The sequence below is a fragment of the Protopterus annectens genome, chromosome 4.part0 (assembly GCF_019279795.1).
Source record: "Protopterus annectens isolate FY-2018-M chromosome 4.part0, PAN1.0, whole genome shotgun sequence".
Lineage (NCBI taxonomy): Eukaryota > Metazoa > Chordata > Ceratodontiformes > Protopteridae > Protopterus > Protopterus annectens.
Genome location: NC_056733.1, coordinates 1902238579 through 1902252891, shown reverse-complemented (window position 1 = coordinate 1902252891; position 14313 = coordinate 1902238579). Strand labels below are relative to the sequence as shown.

The following is a 14313-nucleotide window of genomic DNA, read 5'->3' as shown; positions in this document are numbered from 1 at the left end:
CCAAGTGCACTCTTTTCTGGGAACAAGGAATACTCTGGAGTAAAAAACCTTATCCTGCTTGATCCGGTGGGACAGGTTCTACTGCCCCTTGGGATATTAGTGTTTTTACCTGTTTTAATGCCTCTGCCCACTGGTTTGGTGGGAGGTCTAGCTACCCCTCTTGGAATTGGGAGTTCGCTGAAGGAGAATCTGTATCCCTGAGAAATTATTTTTAATACCCATTGATCCTTGGTTATAGAGACCCAATTGTCCTTGAAGAGGATGAGCCTTCCTCCTAGTTTTAGAGGAGTTAAAGGAGGGCAAGTCATTGTGAGTGTTTACCATATAAGCTTGGCTTAGAACTCCCTGCCTTACAGGCAGAAGTGGTCCATTGTTTGCTTCTTTGCTGGCCCTGGGATAGGAGCCTGGATGTTTGTCCCTGCGGGGCTTACTTTGGCCCTGTCTTCTGGGTGCAGGGAAGGCCCAGTTCTTTGAGGGGATGTTTCTGCTGAATCTGGGTGGTTGAACTTGAAAGAAATCTTTTACGGTTTGCATAGATTTTGCTTTGTCTTCCATCTTTTTAAGCACCACTTCTGCTTTTCCCTCAAACAGGCATTCCTTATTTAGGGGTGCATCAATAAGTTTAGACTTGACATGATCTGGGATAGGTTGTTCCTTCAGCTATGCATGTCTTCTAATAACAGATTCTGTCACTGCTGCCCTGCTAGAGGCTTCTAGGGCATCATAACCACATTGTAATGAGTGCTTGGCCACTTGACCAGCAGAGTGAAGTAATTCTGCCAGCTCTTGAGTTGGCACCATCAGGAGGGGTAGCAATCTTCTTTATTTGTTCCAAGATGCGTTATTTTAACATATGGAACAGACAATTGAGTGCTCTGATAGTCAAGGTTACAGAGGTGTACACTTTCTTACCCCATCTGTCCAGAGCTCTGGAGTCTTTGTCAGAAGGAAGAGGACTCTTGGCAGAAGTAGTCATAGCTCTTGAGTCCCTGTGTAATGACCTCAGGGTCTGCAGCAGGCTGCAGCAGGGTTCCTGTACAGGTATTTGTGAGAATCAAGAACTCTGTAGTACCAGTCAGGTTTAGCTGGAGCAGGAGGCAGGACATCAGGGACTTAGCTAGATTCAAAGAAAACATCATCCACCACTTCTAGAATAGGAGGGATGGCCAGGAGTCTATGCTGGGGCAGGTCCAGAAACTTTAAGTCATTTCTTTGACTGTGGGTAGTCCTGAGATTCTCACTGAAAATGTTCCCTGAGGGAGTGGGGGGTTTCCCTGAAGGAAAGATCCTCTGGAGAGAAGGCAGAGGAGCTGGATTCCTCTGCATCTGAATCCTCAAACAGTTAAGGGTTGCTGCTCCTCTTCAAAGGCAGAATAATCAGATTCCTCAGGCTCTTGGTCTGTCAAAATTTCTAGAGAAGGAAGCCCTTTCTCCTTTTAGGGGTGGGGGCTTTAGTAACACGGATAAGGGACATGAGAACCTCCGCCATTTTAAGCATTTGACTTTGGGAGTGGGGGAGCAGTAGCAAGATGGTGGCTTGAAGCAGATTTCCTAGGAATGGCCTGGCTTCGAGGCCTGAGAGAATCCATCGGTCTCTGAGAAACAGTAGTCGGAAGAAAAGACGTCTGTTTTTTTCTGGAATCAGTAGTGCAAACAGTCTCCTCGAAGCCAGTGCCTGCGTTGCAGCTCTGGACCCAACCGAGGCAGAGACAGCCAAAGGCCCACAAGATGAAGTGGATTTCTGTGGCATACCAGACTCCGAAAGGGTCTCAGCAAAGGCCTGCGTAGAAAGCTAGTCGGTCATCAGGGGCTGTGAAAGCACCTCACTGAATTCTGGAGAACTGACTTGCTTAGCGGCAGTGTTGTCGGAACGCTTAGCATTGTGTGGCCTGTCTCTATCCAAGTTTTTTTCGGAATATCGGCAGATATTTGGCTGATTAAAAAACGGATAACTGGTGCCAGAGCCATGGCCTAAAGTTAAACGCCAAAAAATGCATAGTCATACCCTTCGGGAAAAACAAGGTTACCCCTAGCTACCATATAGGCGGCAACCCACCAAGCACAGAAGAGGTTATCAGGGATCTGGGTACCCAGGTTGACAGCAACCTTTCATTTGACACTCACGTTGCCAAAGTAGTTAGGAAGACCTTTTACATTGCCCACCTGATCATGAAGGGATTCACATCTAGATCAAGGGAAGTCATTGTCCCCCTGTACTCATCACTCATCAGACCAATGATTGAGTACAATGCCCCATTCGGAATGTATCTGACACGACACCTGCAGCAACTGGAAAGGCCCCAAAAGTTCCTCACCAAAAGGATAAAGGGTCTCAAAAATATGTCCTATGCTGCCCGACTGAAGGAACTTCAGCTCTATTCAGTCGCTTACCGTCTGCTCAGAGGTGACCTGTGCCTGACATACAAGGCCATGTCCAACCCAGAATTGATGAACATGCTTCACCTCAAAAAATCTAGATCCCTCAGAACTACAAGGGCGGAAGACTTAAACCTTGACACGGTTATTAATAGGACGTGCTGGAGGGACAGATTAATCACCCAGAGACTCCCTATGCTGTGGAACAAAATCCCGGTACATGTGAGGCAGAGCACCTCGCTGGCTTTGTTCATGAGAAATCTTGACCAATGGATGGGAGATCGCAGATACACCCCCGGGATTATCTCAGTGTCACTGCTTGACAGAGGCAAAGCAAAATAATGGGCATAGTATCCTCCAAACTAAAGGGGTGGCGAAAGCCACAAAACTCTGGGCTAGGCTTATAAATGCCCTTGGGCAGATAGCCTAGTATGAACCTATGAACCTATGATTGACGACATATCGGAATTCAAAGATGGAACATGAAAATTGTCTACAAAGAGAGCTCTACGGCGAATAGATCTCTCATTAAAGAGGGCACAGAACCGACAACGAGGGATGTCGTGGTCTGGGCCTAAACAAGTGATGCAGCAGGAATGAAAGTCTCGGTGTGGGATCTGCTTTCCACAGGCAAGACAATTGTTAACTTTTTCGTACATCAGTTAGAGTAAGAAAAAAAGGGTCCCCAACTGGGTACTTAGCTTTAGATGTTTTCCACTGAAGTTCGACTTCTGGTACCGACCAACTGGCACTCGTGCAAACTACTTCTGCTACGGGCTCTATGGCAAGAAAGACTGATGTAATGACGTTGGCTGCTTTGCTTTATAGTACTGATGACCTGATGTCAAACTACAGGCGACAGCAGCCGGCGCACAAAGACATCGACTTTGGTATTTGGGCAGACCGAGGGCTACCACAGCAGGGATAACCCACAGGTGATGACTGCAACAGTTGAAACATGAAGAGCATCTTCTGTGGTACCTGGGAACTACAGAAAGCAGAATCTGATGGCAATCTTTCACAATCTTGCCCTGTTCTTGCAAAGCCTTGCAGCTTATCCAAGGGAGACTCTAGAATCTTAGACTTGAAATCTTCTGAAATAGGCTGTCCTTGCAGCCAGGCATACTGCCCGATTACTGAGCCAGTAGCAGCTGCCCTGGAAGAGGCCATCCACACGATCACAGCTCCATTTTACATTGTGCCTGGCTATCTGAGAAGCCTGGCTCTCTAGAAAATGCATATGCTTTTTAATTCCAGTGTCTGGGGCACTGTGATGGTCTTGCTTAAGGCCAGTAGCAGAGAAAGGATTTGACCACTTGAGTTTGGCAGTTTATAGCTCTGAAAGCTAAAATGGTAGTAGTAGACACTTTCTTACCTCATGTCTATTGCTCGACTTTCCTTGTCACTGGGGAGAACATTAGTGCCAGAGAGCAGCTTGGAAGGTTCACCTGAAGCCAGGGATACTGTAACTGAGTCTGGCACTGGGTTTTTGTAGAGGTACTTAAGTTCTACAAAGTTGCTGATGAACTAATCTGGCCTTTTTGGAGCAGGAGGTTGAAAATCAGGTGTAGAACAGTTGGCTAGAAATGTGTCTAGGTAAGCATGTAGGATGGGGGAAATTGGAGGAACAGGAAGGCCCATCTCTAATACGTTGTATTCTATCTTTTTGCACCTCAGACACCCATATGGATTGTCAGTCAAAATGTTTCATCATGCTTTGAAGGTTTCGGCAAAGGAGGCCTCTTCCAAGTGGGAATGTGGAGAGAGAGAGAGAGAGAGAGAGAGAGAGTCTCCTTCAATGGAGAAAATCTGTTCTGGAGAATGTAACTGTGAAGAGTAGTTGACAGAATGATCAGAATCTGGTTCCTCAGAGAAACAAGAATCCAAAGCCTGTTTCTGTGGTGCATCCTGAGAAGGCTGGGTCACAAAAGAAGGTGGCTTCTGAAATACAATTGCCTTGAATAATCAAGGAGAAAAATCAATCCATTACCTCTCCCTGAAATTAGAAGGGAACATCAAGTGCTTAAGGTGTTCTTTTCTTCTTAGGGGTGTCTGCCTATAGCAGCTTAGGGGGTTCTTGCAGCATTTCTACCAACGTACTGGGAATCACTTCCCACACAAGGATATGATAGACTCCTCAACAACCCTCCAAGACAATGATTTGCAGTTCGTCAGAAAACTCAGTCATCTGCAAGGCCTCAGGAGTGATACTGGCCTCCGGAGGGGTCAAGTTAGAGGGCTCATGAGAAGACAAATGAAATACTGTGGGTTCAACCACTTCAGCGGGTACACCAATTCTGAGATGACAGAAGGAGAATCCTCTCTAGATCTTTCAAGTTTCTTCTTAGGTGAGACACCTATATCCAAGGTCTTCCGACATGGTGGTGTGGGACAAACATTTCAGAAGCTTGGTCTCAAGGAAGTTAAGTGTGGACAGCCAAGACCACAGGGTTTTAGGAACAAACATCTGACAGATAAAGCAGTTTTTGCATAAGTGTACGGGGCCTAGAGAGAACAAGCACTTAGTGTGCAAGTCTTTATATGGAATTTATCTATTGCACTCACACTTACCTTCCTGACATTTAATATCAATTAGCAAAACAATGAAGAGTTTGGAAAGGAAGAATCCCCAATGGGTTACTTATCTAATCTGACAAACAATGCTATGGTACTAAGCGACCAAGCAAACACAGTCCATCAGGTGCAACATCCTGTGTTCGGGTTGGCGGTGATCTCGTACATATGTCTGATTTTATACTCATATGTCAACAAGCTGAGATCATCCAGATGTACCATCCTAGGAAGGTAACACTTTGGTACCCCAGCCAGACATCAGCAAGCTACAACCCATCTATTAAGAATACTGCAACAGTGACTCTGTCAAGACATATATGTTATACACTTTTAGTCAGCGGGGTTATATGTATACATTGATTTGCAAAATTACATAAAGATTACAAACAAGTGATGTTATCAAAAATACATATTAAAAGACAGAAATAACATACTACTTCATATACGCAAGTAGTGCATAATGGTTAATGCTGACTGCATTTTGATGCAACAGTTGTTAGATCCAACAATCTCAAAGCACAGACATATACTTCAACACATCTGGATATGGTTACCATACACATTTGATATGGTTACCATAAAAATTTAAATGATGATCATGAGTAACTTTTTTTTTAAACAGTCTGACATACAGAATGCCTACTACATTAAAGCATTATAGGCAAAAGTTGAAAGTAAGGTAAAGTAAAGGGGGTTCTGTTTATGAGGTATCAACTATTTTAAGTTATTAATATTTATGCGAGAACTGACTTGTAGTCCGTACATAAACATTTCAGAGTAGTTGCTACATGAGCTTTTCATTTCACTAGAACCAATTTTAGGCTCAATTCTGATGATTTCTGAGGGAACAGTATTCCATACATTTTCCACAAATATTGAGTAAAGAGAGTTTCTAAAGTGAGTGCTCAGTTCTTAATGTCACTACTGTGCTTTGGTTTTATCTAAAGTTCTAATAGGATTGCATGTTTGGACAAGTTTGTCAATCCTGGGACTTTTTTGGTTTACACGCACACACACACACGCACACAAATAAATAAAAATAAATGACACTTCATCTAAGCCTATTATCAGAAGACAGCTAAAGGCTCATCTCTATACAGTGGTCAAATGCCACTGGTCTTCATCCAACCATTACCACCTAACCTATGCTTCCTCACACACTCCTTTCAACACAAACCCTCTCACTGTTCACTCCACTTCACCTATTTATCGTTCTCACTTAACATAATGCCAAATGTAATACATTGATATCTTACTTCCTGAATGTGAATTACTTTGAATCTATTGCAAATAATTTATTTATTATTTACTGTATTTAATTACCAGGAAGGTCCACTGGGCCTAGGCGTGCCCACTTTCAGTGGAGGCCCGGGAAGAAAAGCTCCATATAAAATTAAACATGTTGCAAATTACAATAAAACATAGAAATATAGTTACAGTTACAGACAGATAGAAGGCAATGCAGTAACAATCGTAGGCATTGATTTAAGTATGATATTTAGAACATATCAGAGTACATACATATTGACCAGCTGAATGGAAAGAGGAGGGCTACAGTGGGAGTGGCACAATAGGGGAAGAAAGTGGTAGGTGTGACTTTACAGGGTTACTTTTGGCATGGGCATAATTACCAGGAGGAGAGGTGCTGTCTAAGAAATTTTTTTAAAGAGTGCAGGGTACGTGATGGAGGTTATTCCAATGTTTGGAAACAGTGGAGGAATAGAGTATTTGACTAGCTGGGAGTGGGGGTTTGTCTACTTTAAGCAATGTTTTATTTTCTGATCTAAGAGGTCTATTTGGTTGGTACAAACACAGTTAAGAGGAGAGAGATGGGCATGCTGTGGGGGTTTATATATCATTTTATGTGCAGTAGTTAAGTGTAGGTAGTTGAGATAGAGTGGTAACTCTATCCAGTTCAGTAGTTGCTGCGAGGAACAGTAGTGTGATAACGATCTAGCATTTGTTGTGAATCTGGTGACCTTACTGTAACAGGAGTCAAGCTTTAAGAGATGAGTGGATATTTGTGAGGATAGGGGCACCATATAGCAGGAATGGAAGTAGAAACGCTGAGGCTAGAATCTTTTTACCAGTGTTGTTGGCGTAATAGCTATGCCTACAAAGGGTGCCCAGTTTCTGATGTGTTTTCTTGATGTTATTGACTATGTGGAGATCAAAAGTTAGGGTTCCATCAATAATGACTCCTCTAAGAGTTTAGTAACAACTAAATGTTGTGGATTACTTTCAGTTGAATGCATGAACAAGGGCATTTTACAGTTCTAACTAGTCCATTTTCTTTAATGATGTACAACAGTGGGTCCTATAGGGAAGACTTGTAGCAAATGTTGCTATTTTGTTGGTATTTCTGAATGCTAAGGCTTGGTAAAGCATATATTAGGCTGGGAAATAAGTGAGCCAAGAATAGTTAGGAGTACTAGCTCCTACGCTGCTCATCACATATTACTATCAACGGGAGGCCCATGCATAACAATTCCACACTCAAATTACAATGAAATGTGCACATAGTGACTACAGACAATTTGAAAAGCACTAAAAACAGTCAGGCAGAAGCTACGTTGCTCTCTAGGAAAAATTTATCATTTTAATTCTTACCCCAGATACGACAAGTTCTCCACCAAGGTTCTGAACTTCAGCCTTCACTTTGCTGCAAATATTTAACTGGTGGCAGTACAAGGCAATGCGTTGCAAATATGCCAGGAGGTCCTGTTTGCAAGTAGAGTCAGGACACTGAAAGTAAAAAAAAAAAAAAAAAAACAAAGCTTAATGCAGAATTCTCACAGCTAGACCAGTGTGTACTGAAAACATAAATCTAAACTTCTATGAACACTGACTGAATGATATTAAGGCTAAGTGATGCAACCAAATCAATATCTGACTGTTTACACCATCTCTGTTACAATGTTAAGCGAGATAATAAGAAGTTATGTCTTACCATAATGTTCCATGTTAGTTGTCTTCTTCTCGCCTCCTTTCTTGCTGGATGGGATCGGAGCTGAACCTCGGCTCCGACTCGGCCTATACTACAGCTCGAGAGCTATTTTTACCGGCTCGAGGCAGCCCTATATCCCACAATACCATGCGCTAACTCCCCAGATCTCGTTTGGAAGCTAAAACATAGTATAAACACAATCTTGTAATAAAAAATTATAACCCTCTTTATTAGAAGATTACCTGATAATAACACTAAGGATACCAGGAAAAGACGCAACATATTGTATCCCCAAAAAGGAAGGACTCAATCTCGAGTCTGTCCAGGCTAGGGGGCAGGAGGGAGGGATGCAAGAAAGAAGGCGAGAAGAAGACAACTAACAAGGAACGTTATTGGTAAGACATAACTTCTTAATGTTAAGTTGTCATTCTCGCCTTCATTCTTGCTGGATGGGACAGCATCCCTAGCATCTTAGTCCTGGGCAGCTCAATGAAACAGACTCCTGAGTACAGTGGAACCAAAATCAGCTCTATTTCTGGAGGCCAAGTCAAGCTTGTAATGAGCAATAAAAGTATGTTTGGAAGCCCATGTAGCCGCTGCACAAATGGCATCTAGTGGTAACCTTGCTTGAAACGCCGTTGAAGTAGATAGAGCCCTGGTTGAATGAGCCTTAGGCCTAGAGGGAAGTTGCCTGTGCCTCAACTCATAGACCAAGGTAATAATAGATGTCAGCCATCTGGAAAGGGTAACTTTCGAAACCGGAAGCCCTTTCTTACCTGCTGCATAAGAGAGAAAGAGCTGATCTGATTTTCTGAATTGTTTTGTCCTGTCTAGGTAATACCGTAATTGGCGATGAACATCTAATGAACGTAATTTTTGTTCAGCTCTGTTGGTATAGTCTGGGAAAAAGACAGGCAAGTCAATAGAATTATTTAAATTTACTTCCGATAGCACTTTTGGAAGGAAGGAAGGGTTTGTTCTGAGAGTTACTCTGTCTTTATGAAAAACCAAATAAGGAGGTCGGACAGACAAGGCTTGGAGTTCAGAGACCCTTCTGGCAGATGTTATAGCTACTAAAAACAGCGTTTTCCAAGAAAGTAGTCTGAGGGAACAAGAAGCTGCAGGTTCAAAAGGGGGCAGAATTAGTGAGGTTAGAACTAAATTCAAGTCCCATTGTGGAGGCGGATCTTTACTGGAGGTCTGAGCAAAAAGATGCCCTTGAGAAAAGCTTTACAGAGCTTGTGGGACATAATATTTGCTTCTGAGAGTCCAACATGAAAATTAGCAATGGCCGCTAATTGATACTCTGATAGTGGCCGATGATGATCCAGAATGAAAAAGCTCTGCCAGAAAGTCCAGAACCTCATGAATGGGTGCATGAAAAGGATTCTAAGGACCTATTTTGCGCCCAGAATGAAAAACGCTTCCATTTACTAGCATAAGTCTTTCCTAGTATTGGACTTATGGGAGGCCAGAAGGATATCACGAACAGGAGGAGAGATGAGGGGAAGCCTGGCTATGGCTGGAAGTGGAGCAACCAAGCTGTGAGGTTGATGGAATGTAGAGACTGATGCAGCTTGCCCGTGAGGTGGGCCAATAGATCCGGAAGGGGCTCTAGATGCCAAGGCTGTTCCAGTAGGTATTTGTGCAGGAACGGGAACCAAACTTGTTGAGGCCAAAACGGGGCAATGAGGATCATTTTGGATCTCAATGCGATTGCTTTCTGAATTAATTGCGAGATCAACGGAAAAGGAGGAAAAGCATAGAGAAGACCCCGGGGCCAAACGTGAACAAGAGCGTCTCTGAGGGGTTGGCCTGGCAGAGGAAAAAGTGTGAAGAAGTCGAGGCACTTGCTGTTTTGGGGAGTTGCGAAAAGGTCGCAGCAAGGCTGACCCCACTTCCGAAAGATTCCGTCTGCTACCGCTTGATTTAGAGACCACTCGTGAGGCATGAGGATAGTTCTGCTCAATCTGTCTGCTATGATGTTGGACTTCCTGGGGATGTGCGTTGCTATCAGAAACCGTTGAGATGAAATCGCCCATAGCCAAACTCTGAGTGCTTCTCGACAGAGGGGATAGGACTTTGTTCCGCCCCTGCTTGTTTATGTACCACACCACAGACATATTGTCCGTCTGAATTGCTATAGTCCCCGTGGGAAGAGAGCTCTGAAGGGCTTGCAACGTCAAAAGCACCGCCCTCATCTCCAGGACATTTATGTGCAGGTGGCATTCTGACTGTTGCCAAGTGCCCTGGACCGTCCTGCCCTGATAATGCCCCCCCACCCGATCAGGGAGGCATCCATTGTGGCAGTGGCAACTGGAAGGGGGAGAACAAAAGGTCTGCCCTGAAAAAGCTGAGGGGAAACCATCCACCAGGAGAGATGTTTCTTGCAAGATGGGGTTATCCAAATGTTGTGGGTCATTGGTAGCTGTTGAAAAGACCACTGAGAAAAGAGCATCCACTGAAGGAGCCTCATGTGGAAGCGGGCTAATGGAAGTAGAAGAATCGCCGCCGCCATGAGGCCCAACACTTTCAATACTCTGTTGACCTGGACTTTGTTGGGCTGAAACAGGGTCTGAACATTCTGCCTTATGTCTGCCAGTCTCTGGGGTGGTAGTGTTGCAGACATTTCTGTGGTGTTTAATACGGCGCCTATAAAGTTTATACATTGACAAGGCAACAAGGAGGACTTCGCAAAATTTATAGAAATACCCAGATTGTTGCAAAGCTGAATAGTGTAATACCTGGCCATTATGAGATCGTGTTTGGTGGTAGCGGAAATGAGCCAGTCGTCTAAGTATGGAAACACCTGGAATCCTTTGTCTCAGGTGAGCCGTGACCACTGCCAAACATTTGGTGAACACCCGGGGGCTGTGGTGAGACCAAAGGGCAAGGCTCTGAATTGAAAATGTCCCAGCCAGAAGCGGAGAAACCTCCTGGAGCGTCTGTGTATCTTTATGTGGTAGTACGCGTCCTGGAGGTCTAATGAGCACATCCAGTGTTGTCTGCCCAAAAAGGGTAGAATGGACTGCAGTGTTACCATCCGAAATTTTGTCTTTAGCATAGATTTGTTTAACCTGCTGAGATCCAAAATAGGTCTCCAGTCTCCTGTCTTTTTTGGTACCAAAAAGAACCTGGAGTAAATTCCGGACCCTAGCTGATCTGCTGGGACTGCCTGGATGACACTTTTTGCTAATAGCTTTTCTATTTCTAGCTGAGCCTGACCCCTTTGTGCGGGTGGTACATCTAGTAGGGGTTTTGGTGGTTGTACCGGGGGGATGGTAAAGGGGATTTTGTAACCCTCGGATATGATTTTCTGTACCCATGTGTCTTGGGAGAGGGATTGCCAGGCTTCCGGGTACAGAGATAATCTTCCCCCGACTGCCTCCGAAGGTGGACAGTCGGGCAGCTTCTCAGGGATGCTGAAAGGGTTGATCAGGAAAAGATTCCCTAGAACCCTGGTTCTGAGGACCCCCTCAGCTCCTGGGGTGACGTCTGTTATTTCCCCCTCTGCCTCTAGGGGGAAAATCACCACGTGCGGCAGGCGCGACTCCCTGTGGTTTGCGGAACCACATCTTTCCCCCCTTCTGTCCCTTAGGATAAGGTCTAGAAGGCGTGGAAAAACGGACTCCCACGGCAGAGAGAGTTTTACCATCCTGCTCGCATCTGGTGAGGGTATTCTTCACCTGAGGTCCGAACAATTCCGAACCATCAAAGGGGGTGTTAGTGAAGGACGCCTTGAATGGATCAGCAAAGTTACAGAGCTGCATCCAAGCGTGAAGTCCTAACGCAACGCCTGTACCAGCGGCCCTACTCGCTCCATCGGCTGCATAAGAAATTAGCCGCATGGAGGAGTTAACAATGGAGTTCAGGGTAGCCAGCTGAGAGTTTATTTTGTCCTTAAACCCCGCAGCAGAAGGATCCTGTACCGTTTCACCCAGCTCTTTGAGCAAGTCTCTTTGAAGGCGGGTGAAATGACAAATAGTTCAGCGATTGCATAAAAAAGGTCGCTGAAGCAAAGGTCCGCTTGCCATACCTGTCCATGGTCCTGGACTCCTTGTTAGGAGGAGAAACAGATACAGAAGGATCAGCCAATTCCTTCTTAGTGGCTGCTGCTACCACCATAGTATCAACTGAAATGACTTTGGTGAGAAAGGATTTATCATCTGGTGCAGAAATAAATTTAGAAGGCCTCCTAGAGTAGGTTCATTGAATCAGGAGCTGCCCACGCCTTTCTAGCCACTACCTCCAGTGGGTCGAAAGGAGGAGACACCCAGGAGGTGGAAGGGCGAGATCCAAAAGCGCCAAGGTAAACCGACTAGTCCTCGGAAGGTTTGAGAGTGGACCAATTTCCCCTCTGTCTTAGGATTTCCAGGATGTCAGAAAAGGAGACATCCTCAGAGGGGGATCTGGGGGAACCTTCAGACTCATTCAAGTCGGTGTCCGACGTGACAGACTCGGGGGAGTCCATGCGCTTCCTCTTGCACGTTCTTTTCCTAGGGGGTTCCCCTGAAACTTCAGGGGAGCCCTCGGAAGAGGAGACACCCAAAGTGGGTACCCCACGCTGTGGATCTCTGCTGACAGGTGCAAGAGAATGGCCAGAGACCGTAACAGGCAAAATGGAGGGAGGAGGCGCAGAACTTAACCTTGGAGTGGACACTGGGTCCAGCACACTCATCACCTCGAAGGCTCCCCCTATCAGAAACCAAAGGTAGCACCGGCACCGAAGAGACCGGAACCACCCCCGGAGCCGACAGAGAAGGCTCCGAGAATGATGTCAGTGCCGAAATAACCAGAGTCGAAGCTCCAAGAGGGAGAGCGGGGTCGGACAAGGGTCCGATGCCACTCGCCCCTCGGAGCCGACAATGAAGTCTCGGTGCCCGGACCTCTCCACGGACGGAACCAATGAAGAGGTCGGAGCCGATGACACCAGAGCCGAAGGAGGAAGTATCGGCTCCGACGTAGGCAATGTCACGGTTCCAAGAAACTCTGGCTCTGAGCTCGAGTGATGAGTCGGAGGAGGAATAGATAATTGTATCGAAGGAGCCGCAGTCTGGTGAGATGGGCTCTGGAGCATTTGGGCCAGTGCCTGAGATTTTATGAGTCTGCTGACCACCCTCTCGATGTCATGGTCAGAAAGCCTAGATGACTTCGATGAATGAGTCCTAGGACTCCGCTCCGACAAGAGATGGGATCTCGGAGCAGATCTAACGGACTCTAGGGAGGGGGACCTAGAGCGCTTGAGTGCTGGGGTCGGCTCCGATGATGGTTTCGGAGCGGAAACCACTTTGCTCGCCTTGGAGCCAGCCGGAACCAAGGTCGGAGCCATCTCAATAACACCAGCCCTCGACTCAGAAGCTGGAGTCGAGGGTTTGGCAGTTTTTGATGACTTCCCCGAACCAGACTTGGACGGGGAGTCATCAGGCTTTAACAAGCCGCTTAGAATAAGCTTGTTACCTCTCCTGCAGGACTCGAACTAAATCCGTGACAAACGGAACAAGAGTCCTGCAGGTGTAAAGGCCCCAAGCAATAGACACAAGAAGTGTGACCGTCTGTCAGACATTTTCTGACAGCACGAGTCACACTTCTTGAATCCCGAGACCTTAGAGTCTTTGGACATAGTTTTGACCACAGTAAAAAAACACAGTCAGTCCACACACACACACTCAATTTAAGGGAACTGACTAAACCCACACACACAGATAGGAAGGGGTGGGGAAACTGAGGTAAAGCCCGTAGGCCCAAGATAACAAATTAACTAAATAAGGGAAGAAGGGCTACAAAAGAAAGGGATCCAAGAATAAGGTAATCAGTAGGGACTTAGACAAAGATAACTACTGGGAAAAAACTACCTGAAAACTAGTTTAAGTAAAACTCCTTAATAACCTGAGCCGGTAAAAAAAGACAACCTCGTAGCGAAGCGGCAAACGAGATCTGGGGAGTTAGCGCATGGTATTGTGGGATATAGGGCTACCTCGAGCCGGTAAAAATAGCTCTCGAGCTATATTATAGGCCGAGTCGGAGCCGAGGTTCGGCTCCGATCCCATCCAGCAAGAATGAAGGCGAGAATGACAACTTAACATCATAGCATTCTGCAAAGATTTCAGCCGCCAACCTAATCAGGCCACCAAGATGAATGTGAAAAAAAAAAAAAAGACATTCCAGATATGTTCCAAAACTTCAGAAAAACCTCGCTCATTAGTAAGACTGGTGTGTCAGATAGCTTTACCTGCACTTCCCTATCAAATGCAAATGAGCACAGACACTTGCTAGCCCATTCAACTTCTATTCTTAGCATATGACAGAATCAACCACACACCTTAATCCATCTGCAAAACACTGTGTAAAAAAATGCATTTCAACCAGACAAAAACCTCCATTTCAGTCATTTAGCCTATAAACTCACAAGAACATAT

The 14313-nt window shown here is 45.4% G+C and overlaps 1 protein-coding gene across 1 annotated transcript in view; it reads right to left on the bottom strand.

The window, feature by feature from the left end:
- CTNNA1 (catenin alpha 1) overlaps positions 1-14313 on the bottom strand; it is a gene marked incomplete in the record, with an annotated part of 2307982 nt that overhangs the window by 103956 nt on the left and 2189713 nt on the right. The window contains 1 exon segment of the mRNA XM_044069565.1: positions 7561-7695. Coding sequence (XP_043925500.1) covers positions 7561-7695 — 135 coding nt within the window.